At 43.1% G+C, this 20,817-nt stretch overlaps 1 protein-coding gene across 8 annotated transcripts; it reads right to left on the bottom strand.

Moving 5' to 3' along the window:
* Positions 1-6,051: 6,051 nt before the first annotated feature.
* Positions 6,052-19,841, bottom strand: Zpbp2 (zona pellucida binding protein 2). Of its 8 annotated transcripts, none has more exons than XM_048366237.1 (9): positions 19,638-19,823; positions 19,459-19,524; positions 17,902-18,027; positions 15,850-16,011; positions 14,789-15,007; positions 12,568-12,650; positions 10,740-10,920; positions 9,465-9,546; positions 6,052-6,174 (listed from the first exon to the last, which is right to left on the bottom strand). In XM_048366237.1, exons 1-9 carry the CDS (start codon positions 19,684-19,686, stop codon positions 6,162-6,164), a joined length of 981 nt encoding a protein of 326 aa, XP_048222194.1. In that variant the 5' UTR covers positions 19,687-19,823; the 3' UTR covers positions 6,052-6,161. The 8 variants fall into 8 exon arrangements, 7 of the variants coding, with proteins under 7 accessions (XP_048222194.1, XP_048222195.1, XP_048222193.1 ...); XR_007213756.1 differs by lacking the exon at positions 6,052-6,174 and adding an exon at positions 8,162-8,507 and having other exon boundaries at positions 9,389-9,546; XM_048366238.1 differs by lacking the exon at positions 6,052-6,174 and having other exon boundaries at positions 8,851-9,546; positions 19,809-19,841.
* Between the last annotated feature and the right edge of the window lie 976 nt (positions 19,842-20,817).

The raw sequence follows: 20,817 nt of genomic DNA, 5'->3' as shown, positions 1-20,817 counted from the left end.
ATGGATTTATATTGGAAACCATTCCTATAGAGACTTCTTTTTCCATCTTTTCCCTTAATTTCTCTTAGATTCGCTAGTCATGTGTTTATATGTTTGTCATTTAAGTGGAGGAATGGAAGCCAGGCACTGGTGGTTCATGCTTATAATCCTTGCTACTTGGGAGGCTGAGATCAGGAGAATTGAGGATCTACTTAAGATTAAGCAGAAAAATCAGGGAGACATCTCAACAGAGTGGTGGTAAACATTTATTGTTCCAGTTATGGAGGAAGCCTAAAAATAGGATCTGCTAGGCACCAGTGGTTTGGGCCTATAATCCTACTTACACCTGTAATCTCTGAGCTGGTTCAAAGCCATCCAAGGAAGACAAATCTGAAAGATACTTATCTCCAATTAACCAGCAAGGGGCAGGAAGTGGAGGTTTGGCTTAGTTGGGAGAGTACCAGCTGTGAGCTGAAAAAACTCAGGGATAGCACCCAGTCTCTGAGTTCAAGCTGCAAAACCAAACAACAACAACAAAAGCCAGGTGTCAGTGTCTCATGCCTGTAATCCTAGCTACTCAGGAAGCTGAGATCTGAGGATCAAGGTTCAAAGCCCAGGCAGGAAAGTTTGTGAAACTCATCTCTACTGAACCACCGAAAAATCAGAAATAGAGCTGTGGCTTAAATGGTAGAGTGGCAACCTGCAGTGAAGAAAAGCTAAGGAATGGGACCGAGCTGTGGCTTAAATGGTAGAGTGGCAACCTTCAGTGAAGAAAAGCTAAGGAGTTCAAGTGATGGCCTAGCTAAAAATGAGACGCTTACTCGAAATAACCAGTACACAAAAAGGGCTGGAGATGTGGCAAGTGCAAGGCCCTGAGTTCCAACCCCGATCAACCACAATGACTGGGTGGGTGGTTGGCTGAACAGCAAAGGAGGTTTGCAGACTTCAGAGCTAGGGTCACCTGGTTTTGAAGCCCACTCTGATACTATCTGCTGGCCTCTGGACAAGTTGCTTTAAGTTTCAGTGTCCTCATCTTGTCAACTCTAGAAGACTGTTGTAAAATAAATGACATTAATCATTTAGCACCGTGCCTGACACAGAAGCAGTACTGTAGACATTTGCTCCAACGGTGACTGTGAGCCAGGATGCTGGCTGCTGGGCAGGCAGCCTTTGTGGGTTGGCCCAGAGGGAGGGCAGGGGAGAGGCCCATCTCAGGCACTAGGGGCGTCCCCAGGGGCATCCCGACCCCTCAGCCCACTCCCGTACTCATTCTGGTTCTACTCTTTCACTGCAATGAAGCGCAAGGCAATTGAACAACTCCCGGGGAAGAATACTTCCTGTAAAAAAGTACCACTGTGCCATCCACTGGGGGTGCCCATCAAATGCCCCAGAGGTTCTGACATCTGGAGAGCATGGTGTATCCAATTAAGGGGACACAGCCAGCTCCAGCGATAGCCCTGTTTGTGTTCGTCTTTTCTTTCCTGGCTGGAATTTCTGGAGGCTGAGTAGCAGCTCAGGGGAAAGTACCCACAGTGTTTGGGACTAGGTCTTCCTCAGCAGAGTAGGTACTTTTTTTTTTTTTTTTTTTTTGGCCAGTCCTGGGCCTTGGACTCAGGGCCTGAGCACTGTCCCTGGCTTCTTCCCACCCAAGGCCAGCACTCTGCCACCTGAGCCACAGCGCCCCTTCTGGCTGTTTTCCATATATGTGGTGCTGGAGAATTGAACCCAGGGCACCCTTGCCACTAGGCCATATCCCCAGCCCCGAGTAGGTACAGTTTTACCTTTTTAATATTTTTTTCAAGACCCAAAGATTCTCAGTGAGTTTGTGTGTCTCTGTGTGTGTGTGTGTTTGTGTGTATACTGGTATGTGAACTCAGGGCCTGGGTGTTGTCCCTTAGCTTTGTTGCCCAAGGCTGATACTCTATCATTTGAGCCACATTCTGCCATTGAGTTGACACTCTTAACATTTGAGCTCCACTTCCAGCTTTTTGCTGCTTCGTTCGAGATTAAGAGTATGGTGGATCTTCCTGCCTAGATTGGCTTTGAACCTTGAGCCTCAAATCTCAGCTTTCTGAGTAGCTAGCATTATAGGCATGAGCCACCACCACTCAGCTCAAAATGCATTTCCTTCGGGAATCAGAGATGCCTCGAGCTCAAGGGCATGTAACACAGCCAGGTGGGATCCAGTGGCCAATGCACCCTGGATCCTCTCTTCAGAGAAGGCCTGCCAGGCTTCCAGATGCCCTTCTCAGTGTCTGAGGAAGGGCTCATGCTTTGGACTTTTACAGACTGGGGTTTGAACGCTAGCTCTATGCTTACCAGCTGTGTGGGTAACCTGTTGTTGAGTCTTAATTTCTTCCTATGTAAAATGGATGTACTTTTGCCTACATCATAGGGTTGTGTTGAGGAGTAAATGACATTTTGTATAGAGCGTCACACCATCTACGATGTGTGTGCACATGCCATGCATGCTAGTGAGCCCTTTTCCACTCTCCACTCCCATCCCCTGGCCCACAGGAGTGAAACACACTATGATGGGGGCTGTGTGCCTCACACACACTGTCCTAGCTGGTGATAGGCAGAGGCATCCGTTGTGAGGCAGGGACCCTAACATCCTGAGCTCTTAGAGCCCTTCACTCTCCCCAGGAAGCTGAAGGAGGAACTGCCCCCTTCATTCCTGTCAGTCAACGTGAATGAAGACTTGTTTCTGGTGACAGAATCTCTGGAGGCAGTACAAATGGAAACTCTGAAAAGAGTAGAGCAATTTGAAATTTGGAACCAATTCTTTAACCACATCAAGAGCATTTTCAACTTGGAAAACAAGCTTAGAAATCCTGGGAGAGGGGGATAGGAGTGCCAGCCAGAGCTGGCTTCCTTAGCTCTCCTTTCAGACCTCCCAGAGCATCCCTAGCTGCTCCTTGGCTTTCTAGCCTAGGAAGGGTGCGGGGGGCTCATGGACTCCTGACATTTCTCTCTAGAATGCCCTCTTCTTTTTCATCATAGCATTTTCCTTGGTTCTTTTTCTATGTGTGCTGGTACTGGGGCTTGAACTCAAGGCTTGGTCACTGTCCCTGAGCTTTTCTTGCTCAAGGTTAGTGCTCTACGACTTTGAGTCACAGCTTTACTTCTGGAGTTTTGGTGGTTAATTGGAGATGAAAGTTTCATGGACTTTCCTGCCCAGGCTGGCTTCAAACTCTGATTCTCCTATCTCAGCCTCCTGAGTAGCTCAGATTACAGGCATGAGCCACCAGCAATTCCTCAGTTCTTTTGTGTGTGTGTGTGTGTGTGTGTGTGTGTGTGTGTGTGTGTGTGTGTGTGTGTGATGGGGCTTGAACTCTGGGCCTGGGCACTGTCCCTGAGTTCTTCAGCACAAGGCTAGTGCTCTAACACTTTGAGCCATGGTGCCACATTCAGTTTCCTGGTGTTTAATTGGAAGTAAGAGTCTCACAGACTTTCCTGCCTGGACTGGCTTTGAACTATGAGCCTCAGATCACAGCCTCCTCAGTAGCTAGGCAGGCATGAGCCACCAGCACCCAGCCCTCAGTTCTTAATTACTTAATTGCTTGTTTTCTCCTTTTACAAAAGGAGTCATGATGCCTAAAACTAAGTGGGTTTGCGCTAAACATTTGTTGAGCAACCAGTAGGGTGGAAACAGCCTGAGTGTGAAGTGGGTCCCAAGGGTCAACTCTGCAATGGTTTTGAGCCGTGAGACCTGCCTTGGCCTTTGTCCTCCCATCTGTAAAATGGGGATCCAAAACATGGATCTCATGTGATTATTTGAGAAATTAGGCAAGATAATTGTGTGCGTACCTGGGGATCCATTGATGTGAGCTCTTGTTTCTTAGCACCAAATGGAAGTGACTGTCCCCCCACAACAGGTCCTGGGCTACTGAGTAACTTTGCAGCACAGCTTATCTTCAATAAGGAAAGATAAGTAAGGCCTAGGGGGAGCAGGAGCTCCTGTTCCTCCCTCCATACAAGAGTGGTGTGGGGCACATTCAGCCAAGCCCTGGGTCAACCCACAGGTAGGGACCAGTAAGGAAGAAAATCTGCTTGCTTGGGGCTGGGAATATGGCCTAGTGGTAAAGTGCTTGTCCCGTATACATGAAGCCCTGGGTTCGATTCCTCAGCACCACATACGTTGAAAAAGCCGGAAATGGTGCTATGGCTCAAGTGGCGGAGTGCTAGCCTTGAGCAAAAAGAAGCCAGGGACAGTGCTCAGGCCCTGAGTTCAAGCCCCAGGACTGGCAAAAAAAAAAAAAAAATCTGCTTGCTGGGGAAACAGTCAGGATAGAATGCTGGCCTTGGGTTTCAGGCTCCTCTAAAGAAGACTTGGATGTACTGTGGCCCCTCAGTGAAGGCCTGTTGGTTCAGAAGCATAGTTGATTTACACTGGCCAGTCCATGTAAGCCAGCACTGGCCACTGGCTGTGGAGAGAGAACTGGACTGGAACAGTCTCTCAGGGCTAGTCCCGCTCTGGTAACTTCGCTTCCTCCCAATTTCTGGTTTTTCTGACTTTAAAATGCAAGGTCTCAACCCATTCCGGGTTTTGGCTGCTACAGCTTGAATCTTCTAGGTATAATCCTATGTCTGTCTACCCCCTGAGAATTGGGAAGGAGTCTGCAAGTCTAGTGCTTTGTCATTTAGATACAACGATGAGAGTCCAGCTCCCTGGCATGGGCATTGAGGGCTTAGAGTCCAGAGTAAAACTTTCCATCACTGGAAAGAAAACGTTACAGGGACTAGAGGTGACCTGAAGACTTCCTGAATGCTTTATCCTCTCTTTGCAGAGCTGGGTGGTGACGCCTCCCGTTTAGGTGAGGAGGAGATGGTAACTGAGTGTATTCCACCTGGGCCCACTTATTCCAAAACTGCCACAGCTGAGTGGCATGGATGGGATGGGGGAAGGGTAGTGCCAAAAGGTTTTTTGTCTTTAGTATAGAGGTTGATCATCTCTTTTTTAGTTGCCTTTTTTTTTTTTTTTTTTTTTTTCAGAGCTAAGGCCCTGAGCTTGTTGGTCCTTAGCTCAGGGCCTTAGCTCTTCCGCTGAGCTAAATCCCACCCCAAACCCCGACCCCCCTCTAAACACAGTGGTAGAGCATAGGCTGTATGTTGAAATTACCTGGGGCAACTTTAAAACTTGCAGTGAAATTCTGACTTGGTCTGGAGTGTGACCTGTACTTCGGGGTTTGTAAAGGCTCCCAGGTCATTCTTAGGCATAGTAAAAATGGAGACTGCTTTAACTTCCTCACAACTCTTTTTTTGTTTGTTTTGTTTTTGTTGCCAGTCCTGGGGCGTGGACTCAGGGCCTGAGCACTGTCCTTGGCTTCTTTTTGCTCAAGGCTAGCACTCTACCTCTTGAGCCACAGTGCCACTTCCGGCATTTTTTTTTTTATATATATGGGTGCTGAGGAATTGAACTCAGGGCTTCATGTATACAAGGCGAGCACTTTACCACTAGGCCATATTTTCCCAGCCCCCCTCACAACTCTTATTTTATTTATTTTTTTAAATTTTAATTCATTTTATTTTGGTGCCAGTAGGCTTGAACTCAGGGGCAGGCTCTGTTCCCCTTAGCGTTTTCACTTGAGGCTGGTGTTCTGCCACTTGAGCCACATCTCCACTTCTGGTTTTCTTTTTGGTGACTAATTGAAGGTAAGGGTCTTCCCAGGCTGGCTTTGAACTGCAGTCCTCAGCTCTCAGCTTCCTGAGTAGCTAGGATTACAGGAGTGAGCCAACTGGCACCCAGCCTCACAATTGTTTTTTTTTAAATCACTTATTTAATAGTGATTACAGAGCAGAGCAGATCAATTTATAAATTGGCTTATTAAATTGAACAGCTTTCTGTGTCTTTTGTTTCGTTTTTGGCCTGAGGGCTTGGAACTCAGGGCCTACTGTCCCTGGCTTCTTTTTGCTCAAGGCTAGCACTCTACCTCTTGAGCCACAGCGCCACTTCTGGCCTTTTTCTATATATGTGGTGCTGAGGAATCAAACCCAGGGCTTCATGGATGCGAGGCAAGAACTCTACCACTAAGCTATATTCCTAGCCCTACTCGTTCTATTTTATGGAGTTATCTGTGTTGCTCTAGGATGTGACTGAGTCATCTTATGTCTCCTGCCTCCACAAGTAGGTAGCAATGCTTTCACCTCTAGTCTTCACACTGCTGAGTTTTGTCTGTTGTTTATGGGCAAGATTTAGTGCCTAAGATCAGTATCTGGCTCTGGAGATTTTCTTTTACTTCAGTAACATTTCAATATGGACAGTAAAATTATACTAAATCTATCATCTGAACTAAGTATGCTACTGCCATTGTTTTGTAAAAGCAAACCTTTTTCTTGTATAACAGATATTTGTGTTTTGTAAAGTACAGATAGTTTTTTAGTTAGAAAGAATGATTTTTTTTTTGTTTCATGGTTCAGCAGCTACAACCCAAGTAGAAATCTTTGTAAAGATATTAAGTGAGAAAGAAACAAATATTTAAAAGTTGTTTCCTGAGAAAAGTCTATCTACAGCAATATTATGTTTAATTTCATTAGAACACCTATGAACACTACTATAATTTTTAGTTAGAAAATGTTTATGAAAGGCAGTCAAAAATGTGTGACTCAGCTGAGTACCAGTGGCTCATGCCTGCAATCCTAGCTACACGGGATGCTGAGATCCGACGATTGTGGTTCAAAGCCAGCCCAGGTAAGAAAGTCCATGAGACTCCTATCTCCAATAAACTATTCAGAAAAAGCTGGAAGTGGCACTGTGGCCCAAGTGATGGAATGCTAGCCTTGAGTACAAAGAGGCTCAAGGATAGTGCCCAGGCCCTGAGTTCAAGCTCCAGGACCCGCATCACACGTGCACTTAATAGCAAGATTCTGGATGTGACCCTTTTAAGATCTGGAATATAAGGCATGGGTGTCTTCTTTCATTTCTCTTGTTCAACACTGTACAAGGACTAAGAAGATATCTAGCTAATACAGTAAGAAAATATATACAGATTGAGAAGAATGACATTTTTTATAGATGACACGATTGCTTATGTAGAAAATTCCAAAGAGGGGCTGGGAATATGGCCTAGTGGCAAGAGTGCTTGCCTCCTATGCATGAAGCTCTCGGTTCGATTCCCTAGCACCACATATATGGAAAACGGCCAGAAGGGGCGCTGTGGCTCAGGTGGTAGAGTGCTAGCCTTGAGCGGGAAGAAGCCAGGGACAGTGCTCAGGCCCTGAGTCCAAGGCCCAGGACTGGCAAAAAAAAAAAAAAAAAAAAAAAAGAAAAGAAAATCCCAAAGAACTTACAAGAATTTCTGGAACTAATATGTAATTCTAGCTAGGTTATAGGATATGTGATTAATATACATAAAAGCTCATTGTTTCTCTATAAGCCCACAATGAACACTTGGAATTTAGTTGAGAACACCCTACCAGGCAGGTGTGGTAGTACACACCTGTACTCAGGAGGTTGGGGGGTGGGGGCGGGAGGACTGAGTTTGGGATGAGCTTGGGCTACACAGGAAGTTACAGCTCAGCTTGAGTGAGACTATCTCTGCCACACCCCCAAAAAACAAAAACAAAAACCCCCACTAAGAACTAAATAAAAAGTACAAAACTCTATAACTTCCTGAAGTATCCTTGTTCCTCCTCTCCAGCATTTGGTACTGACAGGTTTTATATTTGGGGCATTCTAATATGGGAATAGTGGTATTTCACTGTTGCTTTATTTCCAAATTCCCTAATGACATCTAATATTGAGCATCTTTTCATTGCCACCTGTGTATCTTTTTTAGCGACGTGTCTTTAGAATTTGTGTTTTAAATTGGATTACTTATCCTCTTATTGTGATTTTCATATATATATACACATATATGTATAAATATATCTGTATATATCTTAGAACCACAATTAGCCATATGGGAAGATGCTCAATATTAGATGTCATTGGGGAACTTGGAAATTAAAGCAACAGTGAAATACCACTATTCCCATATTAGAATGGCCCAAATATAACACCTGTCAGTACCAGATGCTGGAAAGGAGGAACAAGGACACTTACTCACTGATGTTGGTAATGCAAAAATGGCAAACCACTTTGGGAAATAGTCTGGCAGGCTATATGACTGAGTAATCACATTCCTAGGTATTAATCCAGTTCAGCTAAAAACTTATATTCACACAGAAACCTGCACACAAATGTTCACAGCAGCTTTATTCATAGTTGCCCAAGATGGGAAGTAACCAAAATTTCTGTAATGAGTGAGTGGATAAACACACTAGGATATAATAAGCTACTAAAGTCATGGAAAGACATACAGAAACCTGAAAGGTATATTTGCTAAGTGAAAGAAGCCAATCTGCAAAGTCTACAAACTTTATAATTAAACTATGACATTTTGAAAAAGGCAAAACTATGGAGACAGTGGAAACCAGGGACTGGGACTTGGAGGGAAGGATGAATATGTGAGATAGAGTTTTAGGGTGGTGAGTCTATTCTGTATGAAACTGTAATGGCTGACATGTCATTATGCATTTGCCAATACCTAAAACACAAAGAGTAAAACTTTAATGTAGACCTTGGACTGTAGTTAATAATAATGTATCAGTAATGGTTCATTAATTGTGACAAATGTGCCACATCAAATGTTGTATGTTTGGGGCTGGGGATATGGCCTAGTGGCAAGAGTGCTTGCCTTGTATACATGAGGCCCTGGGTTCAATTCCCCAGCACCACATATACAGAAAATGGCCAGAAGTGTCGCTGTGGCTCAAGTGGCAGAGTGCTAGCCTTGAGCAAAAAGAAGCCAGGGACAGTGCTCAGGCCCTGACTCCAAGCCCAGGACTGGCCAAAAAAAAAAAACAAAAAAACAAATGTTGTACGTTTGTTCACACTAGGGGAAAACGAGGGAAGGATGAAGATATAGGACAACTGCATACAATCCTATGTATTACCTGCTTGATTACTCTGTAAATCTAAGCCTATACTAAAAAACATAATTCTTTTATTTAAAAATAAAAGCACAGGGACTAGATATTTTTGAGTCTAATTACAAAGGTAATATACATAACTTTACATAAGAGTGATTTCAAACAGATTAACATATGGAAAATAGAAACTTTTTATTATAGTATGCTTTGCTATACTCTTCTTGACCTTAATATAGTCTTAGGTACAAAGCAAGATTCAGTTTGTGTACAATAAAACATATTTCAGTAAAAATCATCCACCAATACTTAAAACTTTCCTTTGTACACTGGAGATATTGGGTCAAATGCTTTCTTAGCATTTAACTGTTGCCATGTCAACAAGGTTTTTAGAACTTTCTAAAATGTTTGCTTTCCAATGTTTTGGTCTTACTGGTTCTATTTTATGGAGTTATCTGTGTTGCTCTAGGATGTGACTGAGTCATCTTATGTCTCCTACCTCCACAAGCAGGTAGCAATGCTTTCACCTCTAGTCTTCACACTGCGGAGTTTTGTCTGTTGTTTATGGGCAAGATTTAGCTCCATAGGTATGGACAGAAATGCAAATCTGACACGTTACATCAACATCGGGACTAAAAGTCCCAGGGCTACAAACCACTGCAAAGGAAAACACATGGAGAAGATTATTATAATTTAGAAGCACCTCATATTATTAATGTCTTCAATATCATACCATTTCTATACCCTTACCTACACCTGTTAAACCAACTAAGTTGTAGAAGATTATTTATGAATTTTAAGCCTTATAATTTGATGACCCTTAAAGGTAAGAATAAGAACTGGCTGAAGTGGGGCTGGGAATATGGCCTAGTGGCAAGAGTGCTTGCCTTGAATACATGAAGCCCTGGGTTTGATTCCCCAGTACCGCATGTACAGAAAACGGCCAGAAGTGGCGCTGTGGCTCAAGTGGCAGAGTGCTAGCCTTGAGCAAAAAAGAAGCCAGGGGGCCTGGGGATATAGCCTAGTGGCAAGAGTGCCTGCCTTGGTATACCCGAGGCCCTAGGTTCGATTCCCCAGCACCACATATACAGAAAACGGCCAGAGGCGGCGCTGTGGCTCAGGTGGCAGAGTGCTAGCCTTGAGCGGGAAGAAGCCAGGGACAGTGCTTAGGCCCTGAGTCCAAGGACTGGCCAAAAAAAAAAAAAAAAAAAAAAAGAATTGGCTGAAGTGGTAGAATGCCTGCCTAGTTAGACTGAAGCCCTGAGTTCAAACCCTAAAACCTCTAATACATACACACCCACATACATACATATGTTAGAAATAGCTTTTTGACATCTCTTCTATAGTGACACATATTTCCAGTTTTCTAGTACTTATTTCCTCATCTTGATGTTTTATAAGTAGGACCATTCTGTTTTCCTTCATAGTACAGAAGCTTAACCTTAAGTAGAACACTATAAGGTTGTTTTTTTGTGTTTTTTTTTTTTTTTTTTTTTTTTTTTTTTGCCAGTCCTGGGGCTTGAACTGTCCCTGGCTTCTTTTGCTCAAGGCTAGCACTCTACCACTTGAGCCACAGCACCCCTTCTAGCCTTTTCTGTTTATGTGGTGCTGAGGAATCGAACCCAGGGCTTCATGGATGTGAGGCAAGAACTCTACCACTAAGCCATATTCCTAGCCCAAGAATGTTTTATAATACAAGAGTGTACTTTACTAAGAATAAATATACAATAAGATAATTGTAGTATTTGAGCTTAGAATTTTGTTACATCTTTAGCAAAATATATTTCATAGAATAAATCAGTAAGAAGATTATTGGTTATATAACCTAGGTTTTTATATTTGATAATTACCACAACAGCTAGCACAGTTGCTATGTAGGCCTTCATTTTTTCCAAAGCCTGGTCGACAGCTATCCATACGTGCAACCTGAAAGCTATGGTCCACAAAATGCATAGCGGGTATACTTCTATTAAATTGGTGGTATAAGACATATGCTTGGCTCCGAAAAAATTCTTCTATCCGATCTCTTGCCTAAGATTTAAATACCAGAGAAAAATATGATTACTAAACTATGAAACAAATTCTATCTCCTTTGTCAGAGGCAATGAAATATAGTGAAAACCTGCCATGCTGTATACATAATTCTCTAGCAGTTGCATATTAATACAAAAAATTAGGCTAAACCTAGTCTAGCCTTGAACTTATCAACTGTCAATACATATGTAAAATGGTTAAGGAAAAAAATCAAATAAAATGTTTCAATTATTTATGTCTATTCCATATTGTAGATAACTGGAGCTATCTATTTAACTGGAGTTAAATATTACTATTACTTGCCCAAGTGGAATTTGAACCCAGGGCTTCATGGTTGTTAGACATAGACTCTACCACTTGGGCTATACTTCCAACCCTTTTTTTTTTTTTTTTTTTTTTGCAGTACTGGGGTCTGAACTCAGGGCTTTAGGCTTGGTAGGCAAGTACTCTATCACATTGAGTCACACCTCTAGCATTTTATTGGTTTGGAGATGGGGTCTCACTACCTTTATTCAGTATTTGTGATCTTCCTGCCTCAGCCTTCTAAGAGCTGGGATTATAGGCATATATCACAAATCGTCAAGAAAAAGAGAAACAAATAAAATGGAAGCCTTCAATCACCATTAAAAACTAATCATGCATGAATTTTGCCTTACTTTCAGAGATTTAATAATAACATCAAATTGTACTTTCAATAAGCCATTGTATAACATGGTATGGCTTTAAAGGTATAGATTATAAAGGTATGGGCTCAGGAACAAGACTAGAAGCATAAAGGGATTTTTCAAGACTATTTACTTAGCCAGTGAAGAGGGCAGAGGAGAGAGCAGCTGTTATTATTAGGATAGATATAATTTTGAAGAACTATTGGTTTAACCTAGGATGAAATGGTTGTGAGGTTGTTCTTCAGGCTGCTGTTTAATCATCACATGGGACACAAAGACCAGGGTTCCGTCATTCTGTTATAAATAGAATACATATTAATCTGGGGAGCTCTATATAATACTGCAGATGTACTACTACAAAATAATACATTTTAAGATAGCCAGCAATTTCCCATTCAATAACTAACCAGGCCCAACCCTGCTTAGCTTCTGAGATTAGATGAGAATTGGGTGTGTTCGAGATGGTATGGCTATGGACTAAAATAGCCAGTAATTTCACAACATATATAAACAATATATATGTACATATACTTAAGGGATATATGTAACTTACACATTTAATTTAAACTGGGTGTCAGTGGTTCACACCTGTAATACTAGCTATTCAGGAGGCTGAGATCTGAGGATTGTGGTTTGAAGCCAGCCTGGGCAGAAAAATCCATGGGACTCTATCTCCAACTAAACAGCAAATTAACCAGCAAAAAGCTGGCCTGGAGGTGTGGCTCCAAAAGACTACCAGCTATGAGTAAAGAAGCTGAGCCAGAGAGAAAGCCCTGAATTCAAGCCACAATATTGGCACATACACACACACACAAAGAGAAATTGAAATTTATTCTTTAGAAATGGCTTTTATTGTTGACAAACAGTCACAACATAGAGACAGTTTGTGAAGAAAGAAAATTTTAATTATTGAAATAAAGTATTTCCAAACATTTATAAAAAGTTTTATTGTATTTGGCACTTACAATGAGATTCTCACCTGGAGGACATTATGGTTCGTGATATCTTCACAGTCAACAGACACATTGCATGCATTTTTCCACCCGGGTGCAAAAGGATTAACTAGAGGTTGAAAACATAATAGGTTCACAAAAGGATTTTTAAAAGTTCTCAAAAGTTCAATAAAGCTTTATTCAGTATGCATTCATATATACACTGAATCTAAATACTAATCCTAATAGTAAATGAAGGTACACAATCAGAATAATTTATACATGTGAATTTACTCCATCTTGGGGTTAATGGAAGTAATTACAACTCTTTTTTTTTTTTGACAAAAAGACAGATTTATTGGGGAAGTAAAAAGTGAACCAACCGGCCTTGGTCGCAGCCCGGACTCGGGAGCCGAAACTGCCGACCACGTGTGCCGGATCAGGGCTCAGACTCCGGAGCTGGAACCGCCCGCATGCGTGCAGCCCAGAATCGGGAGCTGGAACAGCGTCTACAACTCTTTAAAATGGAAGCAAACTGGGTTTGGTTATTTCTGTCTGTAAATTCTCAAATAAACCATTTAAAATTCTATAAGAAGTTGTAAGTGGGGCTGGGGATATGGCCTAGTGGCAAAAAGTGCTTGCCTCATATACATGAAGCATTGGGTTCAATTCCCCAGCACCACATATATGGAAAATGGCCAGAAGTGGCAGAGTGCTAGCCTTGAGCAAAAAGAAGCCAAGGACAGTGCTAGGGCCCCAAGTGGCCCTAGGACTGGCAAAAAAAAAAAAAAAAAAAGTGGAATATTAGCTGCATGGTTAAAGGATATATTCATAAATGATACTGACTTCTAAATAAGTAGCTATATGTACTTGAAAGCAAACAATTAGTATGTTATTTTTATTATTATTGGTGGTGGTGCTGGGGATTAGAATCCAAGGCTTCATGCTTGCTAGGCAGGTGCTTTGCCACTGAAGCCACACATCCAGCCCCTTTGTGCACTGGCTACTATTGATTTATTTATTGATTGGCCGATTGTCAGTCCTGGGGCTTGGACTCATGGCCTGAGCACTGTCCCTGGCTTTTTTTTTTTTTTTTTCCTCAAGGCTAACATTCTACCACTTGAGCCACAGCACCACTTCCAGCCTTTTCTGTTCATGTGGTGCTGAGGAATCAAACCCGGGCTTCAGGCATGCAAGGCAAGCACTCTATCACTAAGCTACAATCCCGGCCCTGCACTGGTTATTTTGGAGGTAGGGTCTTGCTTTATGACCACACCAGCCACAGTGCCCAGTCCTGTTATTCCTCCATAGCTGGGATAACAGGCTCATTCCACTATGCCTAGCCATTGGTTGAGATGGAGTCTTTCAAACTTTTTGCCTAGGCTGGCTTCAGTGATTCCCTCATTTCTGCCTCCTAAGGAGCAAGGATTATAAGAGTAAGCCATATTCCTGGATCTGAGTTGATTTTTGAGACAAGTATCAGACCCTCTGTGTCCCCAAGTCCTCTGGTCCTTGAATGTGGCAGTGCAGATATGGGCAGTGCCACCTTCTGCCCCACCCAAAAGCGTATAGGCTGCCAGTGCAGCTGGGGAGGTATCTGAATAAAGAGAAGCACTGGCATACCTTATAGTCCCTCCTCTGTTCAAAAATCAGCCCCCAAGGAAACACGTGGCTCCCACCCAGCCTGCCTTCCTCCATTGGACCCCATGACCCGGCCCAGCACCAGGCTCCCCTTCACTCCTGATGCTCCAGATTAGGTGAACTGAGTCATGAATTTTCCTTCCTTTACCTCCTTCCCCCTCCCTAAAATTACAGGCTTGCCTCCCCTCCCCATACTGGGCTTAGTATGTTGATTTTTATTTATTTTATTTTTTTTTTCCGGTACTGGGCTTGAACTCGGGGCCTGGGCATTGTCCCTGAGCTTTTTCCACTCAAGACTGGTGCTCTACTACTTGAGCCACAGATCCATGTTCAGCTTTTTGGTGATTAATTCAAGATAAGAGGCTCCTGGACTTTTCTTGCTTACGCAGGCTTTGAACAATAAACCTGAAATATCAGCTTCCTGAGAAGCTAGGATTACAGGCTTGAGCATCTGGTACCCAGAAGCATGTTAGTTTTTAAAACCAGAACTAGACAACAATATACTTTACTGCTTAACAAACATTTACAACTTATTACTTATAAGATAGCTCATGTTTATATGATAATTAATTTTGTAATCTATCAGAGTTGAGGCCTAAACTCATAAAATAATATTAATTTTTTTACCTTGAAAGGCTATAAATAGCTCATTTATGAGGCCACGGTCTGGAACTTTAACAAGATGGCATTTATATGATGGTTCTATGATATGGCATGACAAATCAGAGATTAAATTATCCAAGATTTTCTTTAGCACTTTAAAAAGCAGGTCATTAAATCTTCCTATACAAGACTTTGTGGTGAAACGCAAAGCCATCTGATATGAATAATCAGGTTCCCTATAAGCTTTGAAAAAAGATGAAAATAAAAACAAATGTGGCTAGCATTAATTTCTTCTACCAAAGAATTAAAAAACCCCAAACCCTGTAATATTAAATCTCACTAATTGTGCAAATCAGCAGGAATTTATTTAATAAAATGGTTCATTAAATTGTCTTCATAAAATATTTTCAAAACTTAATAAAAATGTTATTTTCATCTGATATTTTATTTACTTAGAAGAGGAAAATGGTTCTATGGATTGGTTATATGATAAGTTAACAGTACCAAGAAAAAAATACGAATATTTGGAGGAACTTCTTTTTTTTTTTTTTTTTTTTTTTGGCCAGTCTTGGGCCTTGGACTCAGAGCCTGAGCACTGTCCCTGGCTTCTTCCCGCTCAAGGCTAGCACTCTGCCACTTGAGCCACAGCGCCGCTTCTGGCCGTTTTCTGTATATGTGGTGCTGGGGAATCAAACCTAGGGCCTCGTGTATGCGAGGCAGGCACTCTTGCCACTAGGCTATATCCCCAGCCCTGGAGGAACTTCTTAATTCACAGAAAATGTTACTACTGTCAGCTCACACCAGTGAAAGAATCATTAATTTGATTTTGTAAAATCAAGTATCAGTTTTAAATTACCTGTCAGAATTGTGATAGTTTGTGTTTACATACAAAGGCAGTGGGAAATGAAAACTTGAAAAAAGGGCATTCAATATGCATTTATCTTGATGTTAAGAGTTTGCCTAATCAAAATACTTATGTGATAGTGATTACCTATAATAGACTCATTTTTACTAAAGGAGGAAACCTTATACTTAACTCTGACTCAGGCTAAATGTATAAATTAATAATGTGCTTGTATTCTTACCAAAGACCATAAAATCATATCTCTTCTTTACAATAGTTTCTTCTTGAGTTTCTGCTTTGATGCTCTTGTAAGAAAGAGTGCATGAGTAAAGTCCAGACAAAGCTTCTAGAAAATCTTTCACCATCAGCTGTCCTGTGTTTGTTACACTTATTCGATTATTTCCTAGGTGGAAGTAGTAAATTATATGGTTGTTTAACAAATAATAATGCAAGCATTATTCAGGAAATGGGGTTACAAATAAACACCAACTTTGAAAAAATATGTTCCCTCCAAGAATCTAACAAAATATTCATTCTATCCTCTTACTCTATGAAAAATCCTGATAGGTACACCTTTGAAATTTATACATGTTTTCTTTGATTCATTTCTTGCTACTTAGTTCCAAATTGTATAACCAGTAACTCAGTAAATTAGATATTATTTCTTCACAGAAATCAATAATGCTCAAACCCAAGGCATTCTAACACCACAAAAATTATATATTAAATATTTCATATTACTGGTGCCACAAGGATACTTTTTTAAAGTTTTATAAAAAAAATTTCTGAGCTGGGCACAGTGCCTTATGTCTGTTATTCTAGGCAAGAGGCCTAAAATAGCAGTATCTTGGTCAAGGTGCAGGCCTGGTCAAAAAATGAGACCCTATTTCAAAATAATCAGTGCAAAAAAAAGGGGGGGCTGGAGGTGTGGCAAAAGTGAGGCCCTGAGTTTAAACCCCAATACCTTTCCTTACAAAAGTACAATACAGGGGCTGGGGATAAGGCCTAGTGGCAAGAGTGCTTGCCTCGTATACATGAGGCCCTGGGTTCAATTCCCCAGCACCACATATACAGAAAACGGCCAGAAGTGGTGCTGTGGCTCAAGTGGCAGAGTGCTAGCCTTGAGCACAAAGAAGCCAGGGACAGTGCTCAGGCCCTGAGTCCAAGCCCCAGGACTGGCCAAAAAAAAAAAAAAAAAAAAAGTACAATACAAAAATGACTGTTTTAGAGGAGGTATATAGCTCAATGGTAAAGCAATTGCCTACATGAGCTCGGGTTCCATTTCTATCACTGCAATTAAAACACATAAAAACCACTGTTCCGGGCTGGGAATATGGCCTAGTGGCAAGAGTGCTTGCCTCATGTACATGAAGCCCTGGGTTCCATTCCTCAGCACCACATGTATAGAAAAAAGGCCGGAAGTGATGCTGTGGCTCACATGGCAGAGCGCTAGCCTTGAGCAAAAAGAAGCCAGGGACAGTGCTCAGGCCCTGAGTCCAAGCCCCAGGACTGGCAAAAAACAAACCCAAACAAACAAACAAATAAAAAAAACCCACTGTTCCAGTGTTGGCATAAATAGTGCATAAGGCACAAACTAACGTGTAACATTTAAGTGTAGAATAATAAAAATCATAGTTAAAAATTTAATTTCTCCCTTTCAAAAATGACTACCTGGGGGGACGAATGTGGCTTAGTGGTAGAGTGCTTGCCTTTCATGCATAAGCCCTGGGTTTGATTCCTCAGTACCACATAAATAGAAAAAAAGGGGGGGGGGGCTGGGAATATGGCTTGGTGGCAAGATGCTTGCCTCATATACATGAAGCCCTGGGTTCGATTCCTCAGCACCACATATATAAAAAAGGACAGAAGTGGTGTTGTGGCTCAAGTGGCAGAGTGCTAGCCTTGAGCAAAAAGCCAGGGACAGTGCTCAGGCCCTGAGTCCAAGCCCCAGGACTGGCCAAAAAAAAAAAAAAACAAACCCCACCCCAAAACAAAAAACAAAATGGAAGTGGCACTGAGGCTCAAGTGGTAGAGTGCTAACCTTGAGCAAAAAAGCTCAGGGACAGTGCTCAGTCTCTGAGTTCAAGGCCCAGGACTGGTCAAAAAAACAAACAACCCCCCAAAAAGAACATATACATGCCAGCACTTGAAAGGCAGAGGCAGGATTTCAAGTTCCAGGTGGAGTTATAAGTCACTCTGGGCTACGTATCAAGATCTTGCCTCAAAACACACTCACTCACACACAGAGACAGGCACACACACCAAAGAAAAAGAAGAATGTCAAATAATCTACCTGTTAATGCCTTTTCATTAGGCCCAATCCATAAGTAGTTGGGGTCCACTGTTTCTTTATTGGCACGACTAAAATCCATACAGACGAGGAATGGGCTATTCTGGCGTAATTTTACATATATTTTCACTATGACAAAATAAAATAATGTGTAACTAAATGACATAGCAAAATCAGGAAATACAATTGTATTATTTTGTCCCCAGGGTACTAGTTTTGGATTTCAGTATTTAAAAAATTATAATCTAAACATTTTGCTAACCCTCTTTTAGAAAATGACTAGCAAAGTCATCCTTATTACTCTCAATTGCAATTTTTTCACATAGTGTAGTTAAAATGTACACATTTAGTCATCTAATTTGGAACTCTAATCATATTTTCTGAAGGGACAACGGAATCAGAGACCAGGGAAAAAGTTTTGATTACAAAACTATTTTAACTATAACCATTACCCCTAACGGAAAGGAGGGGATAATTCCTGACCTGGCTTCCAACACTGTAAATTCTCTTTGTTGGTAATAGTAACTAAGCCTAAGTGCCTTATGCTAGGAAAGAGTTCTGCAATTACCTATTGGGATTCAGATTTGGTAGCAGTAGTCATAGTATGCTTGGAACTGGTGTAGTTCCATAAGATTATTTCAAAGGCCACTGAGTGCCAGGTTGTGAATATAAAAAAGACACTATTCTCCAACTTGTTGGTATAGTGATGGCACAGATAAGGGAGATAGGGTTCAAATACAGATGTTCCAAACATAAATACCATGAAGTAGCTCACTTAAAAGTAGCCAGGTGACTTGCTTTTCTAAAGGAATATGGGGTAAGTTCGAATACAGTGAATAACATTTGAGCTCAACCTTAACGAGTGTGTAACTCTACAGTAGATCCCACAAATACGAGGAGAGATAAGAGGCTTTCTAACAGACTTCCGGCTCTGGAAATTACTCCTATAATGGATACCAAAGGAGTGGGTGGCTCAGGCCTATAATCCTAGCTACTCAGAAGGCTGAGAAATGAGGAGGGTGGTTTGAAGCCAGCCTGAGCAGTAAAGTCCGTGAGATTCTTATCTTCCATTAACCAGTAAAATAGCCGAAAGTGGAGCTGTGGCTCAAGTGGTAAAAGTGCTAGCCTTGAGTGCAAAGACCCAGAGTTCAAGCTCAAGGATTGGAGTGGGGGAGGTTGCAAAACAGCACAACTTCAGGAAGAGATTTGTGTTGAATCTGGTCTCCCTAAAGAGTTGTGTAGCTCTAAGCAATGTGCCATAGCTAAGGCTGGTGTGGCTGTTAAGGATAGAGTCCTTCAACCTTTCAGAACTGCAGAGTAGATGCCCAGAGCAGAGCGTAGCTGCCCAGGGCAGAGTACAGATGCCCAGGGCGGAGCAGGTGACTAGGGCAGAGTACAGATGCCCAGGGCGGAGCAGGTGACTAGGGCAGAGTACGGATGACCAGGGCAGAGCAGGTGACCAGGGCAGAGTACAGATGCCCAGGGCAGGCCTGCTCCCAACCCAGCACCCCGCCCCCCAGGTCGCACGCTAGGCCTCGCGGGGTGAAGAGCTCTCATTACCTGGGTGTCCTACTATACCATAAACACAGCCTTTCTTATTGAGCAAAGAAGAACGTAGCGATCCGACTGCGGAGGAAAGAAACCATGGACATTTTAGTTAGAAGAGGAGGCGGGACGGGGCGAAGCGGAGGCGGCGGCGGGACAGGGGCCCTCGGGCGGGCCGAGGGGCCCAGCCCCACCTCTTGAGAGGGAGCAGAGCACCGCGAAGAGTAGGACCCACGCTCGCATCACGGCTCAGGGGCTAATGTCGAAGGAGGCGTCGACGGCTGGGTTCCTTCCTACCTCAGCCCTAGCCCAACGCCTCCCCATCGCTCCTCCACAGAGCGGAGCAAACCGCCAGGGTCCCCTACCCGTCCTTCCGCGGCTACCGCTGGGGCGGCTCGCCACAGAGCGCGTGCGCGCGTGCTCCCGCCTCGCGGGCGGGGCGGGGCGGGGCGGGGCGAGAGCGCGGCCAGAGCCCCGCCCCCTGGCGCACGCGCGCCAGTGTCGGGCGACCCTGCCTGGGAGCCTCGCGTCGGGCGCCACTTTTCCCGCGCTTACTGAGTGAGGCCGGGACTCGGTGAGTCGTGTGGAAGGGGAGAAGACTAATTAATGGAACCCAGTGCATCCGGGGATTGTATTCGGCGAGAGGGCCTTGTAAGTTTCCAGAAGGCCGGTGATGGCCTTGGGTGGCTAGAGGGATGCATCACCTAAAGAGCTGAGGAAGTGAGAAGCCTGTGAGAAGGTCGCCTGGGAATTCTCTCTTGGGTGTCTTCCCTTGAACTCTGGAGCTGCGCTCCATCAGTTTCACACTCACGCTCGGCTTGGGCCGAAGTGCATTCTTCTGTCCACAACACCAAGACCCCGAAGAGCCACCTTGTGCTCCAGCGAGGCGCCTCCAGGCCTTCCCCACACAAGAGAACCTATTTTTCAGCCTGGAGTATGGGGTGATGGGGAAAACCTCTCCTCCCTGGGCCTCACTGAAAGGTCAGAAGACCTCAGCATCTGCTTTCTTTCCCTGGGGTGCATGCTGAATGCATCTGGGGGTCCATAAGAGAGCCTGCCCTACGTTTGTTTCATGGTTGCTTCTTCAGGCTACGGATTTGGTTGCCTGAAAGTTCTTCTATATTATCTATTTCTTAGCATTGGGACACCAACCCCAGTAGTGGTTTTGAGTAGGCTGCCTAGGTAGAGAGCCCTAAGTTCAGATAGGGTGCGAAATGGTTATTTTGGGTGACATCAAGAGTTTTCAGTTTTATTTCCTTTGAGCCGAGTCAGTATTTAGAATATCTCAGATGGTCCAGGAGCAGCTTTTGTCAGTAATTTCAGTTTTAGTCATTGTTAATTTTACTTGTATAGCATAAGCATGAAATGTGATTC

The sequence above is a fragment of the Perognathus longimembris genome, chromosome 17 (assembly GCF_023159225.1).
Source record: "Perognathus longimembris pacificus isolate PPM17 chromosome 17, ASM2315922v1, whole genome shotgun sequence".
Lineage (NCBI taxonomy): Eukaryota > Metazoa > Chordata > Mammalia > Rodentia > Heteromyidae > Perognathus > Perognathus longimembris.
Note: the sequence above shows the minus strand (reverse complement) of the source record. Positions and strands in the feature narration are given on the sequence as shown.

Coding starts and splice junctions, on each gene's coding strand:
- Zpbp2 (XM_048366237.1), bottom strand. CDS start 19,686: ATGCGAGCGTGGGTCCTACTCTTCGCGGTGCTCTGCTCCCTCTCAAGA. Junction 19,525..19,637: donor GCTCTGCTCCCTCTCAAGAG/GTGGGGCTGGGC, acceptor TTTCCTCCGCAG/TCGGATCGCTACGTTCTTCT. Junction 16,012..17,901: donor TAATGAAAAGGCATTAACAG/GTAGATTATTTG, acceptor ACTTCCACCTAG/GAAATAATCGAATAAGTGTA.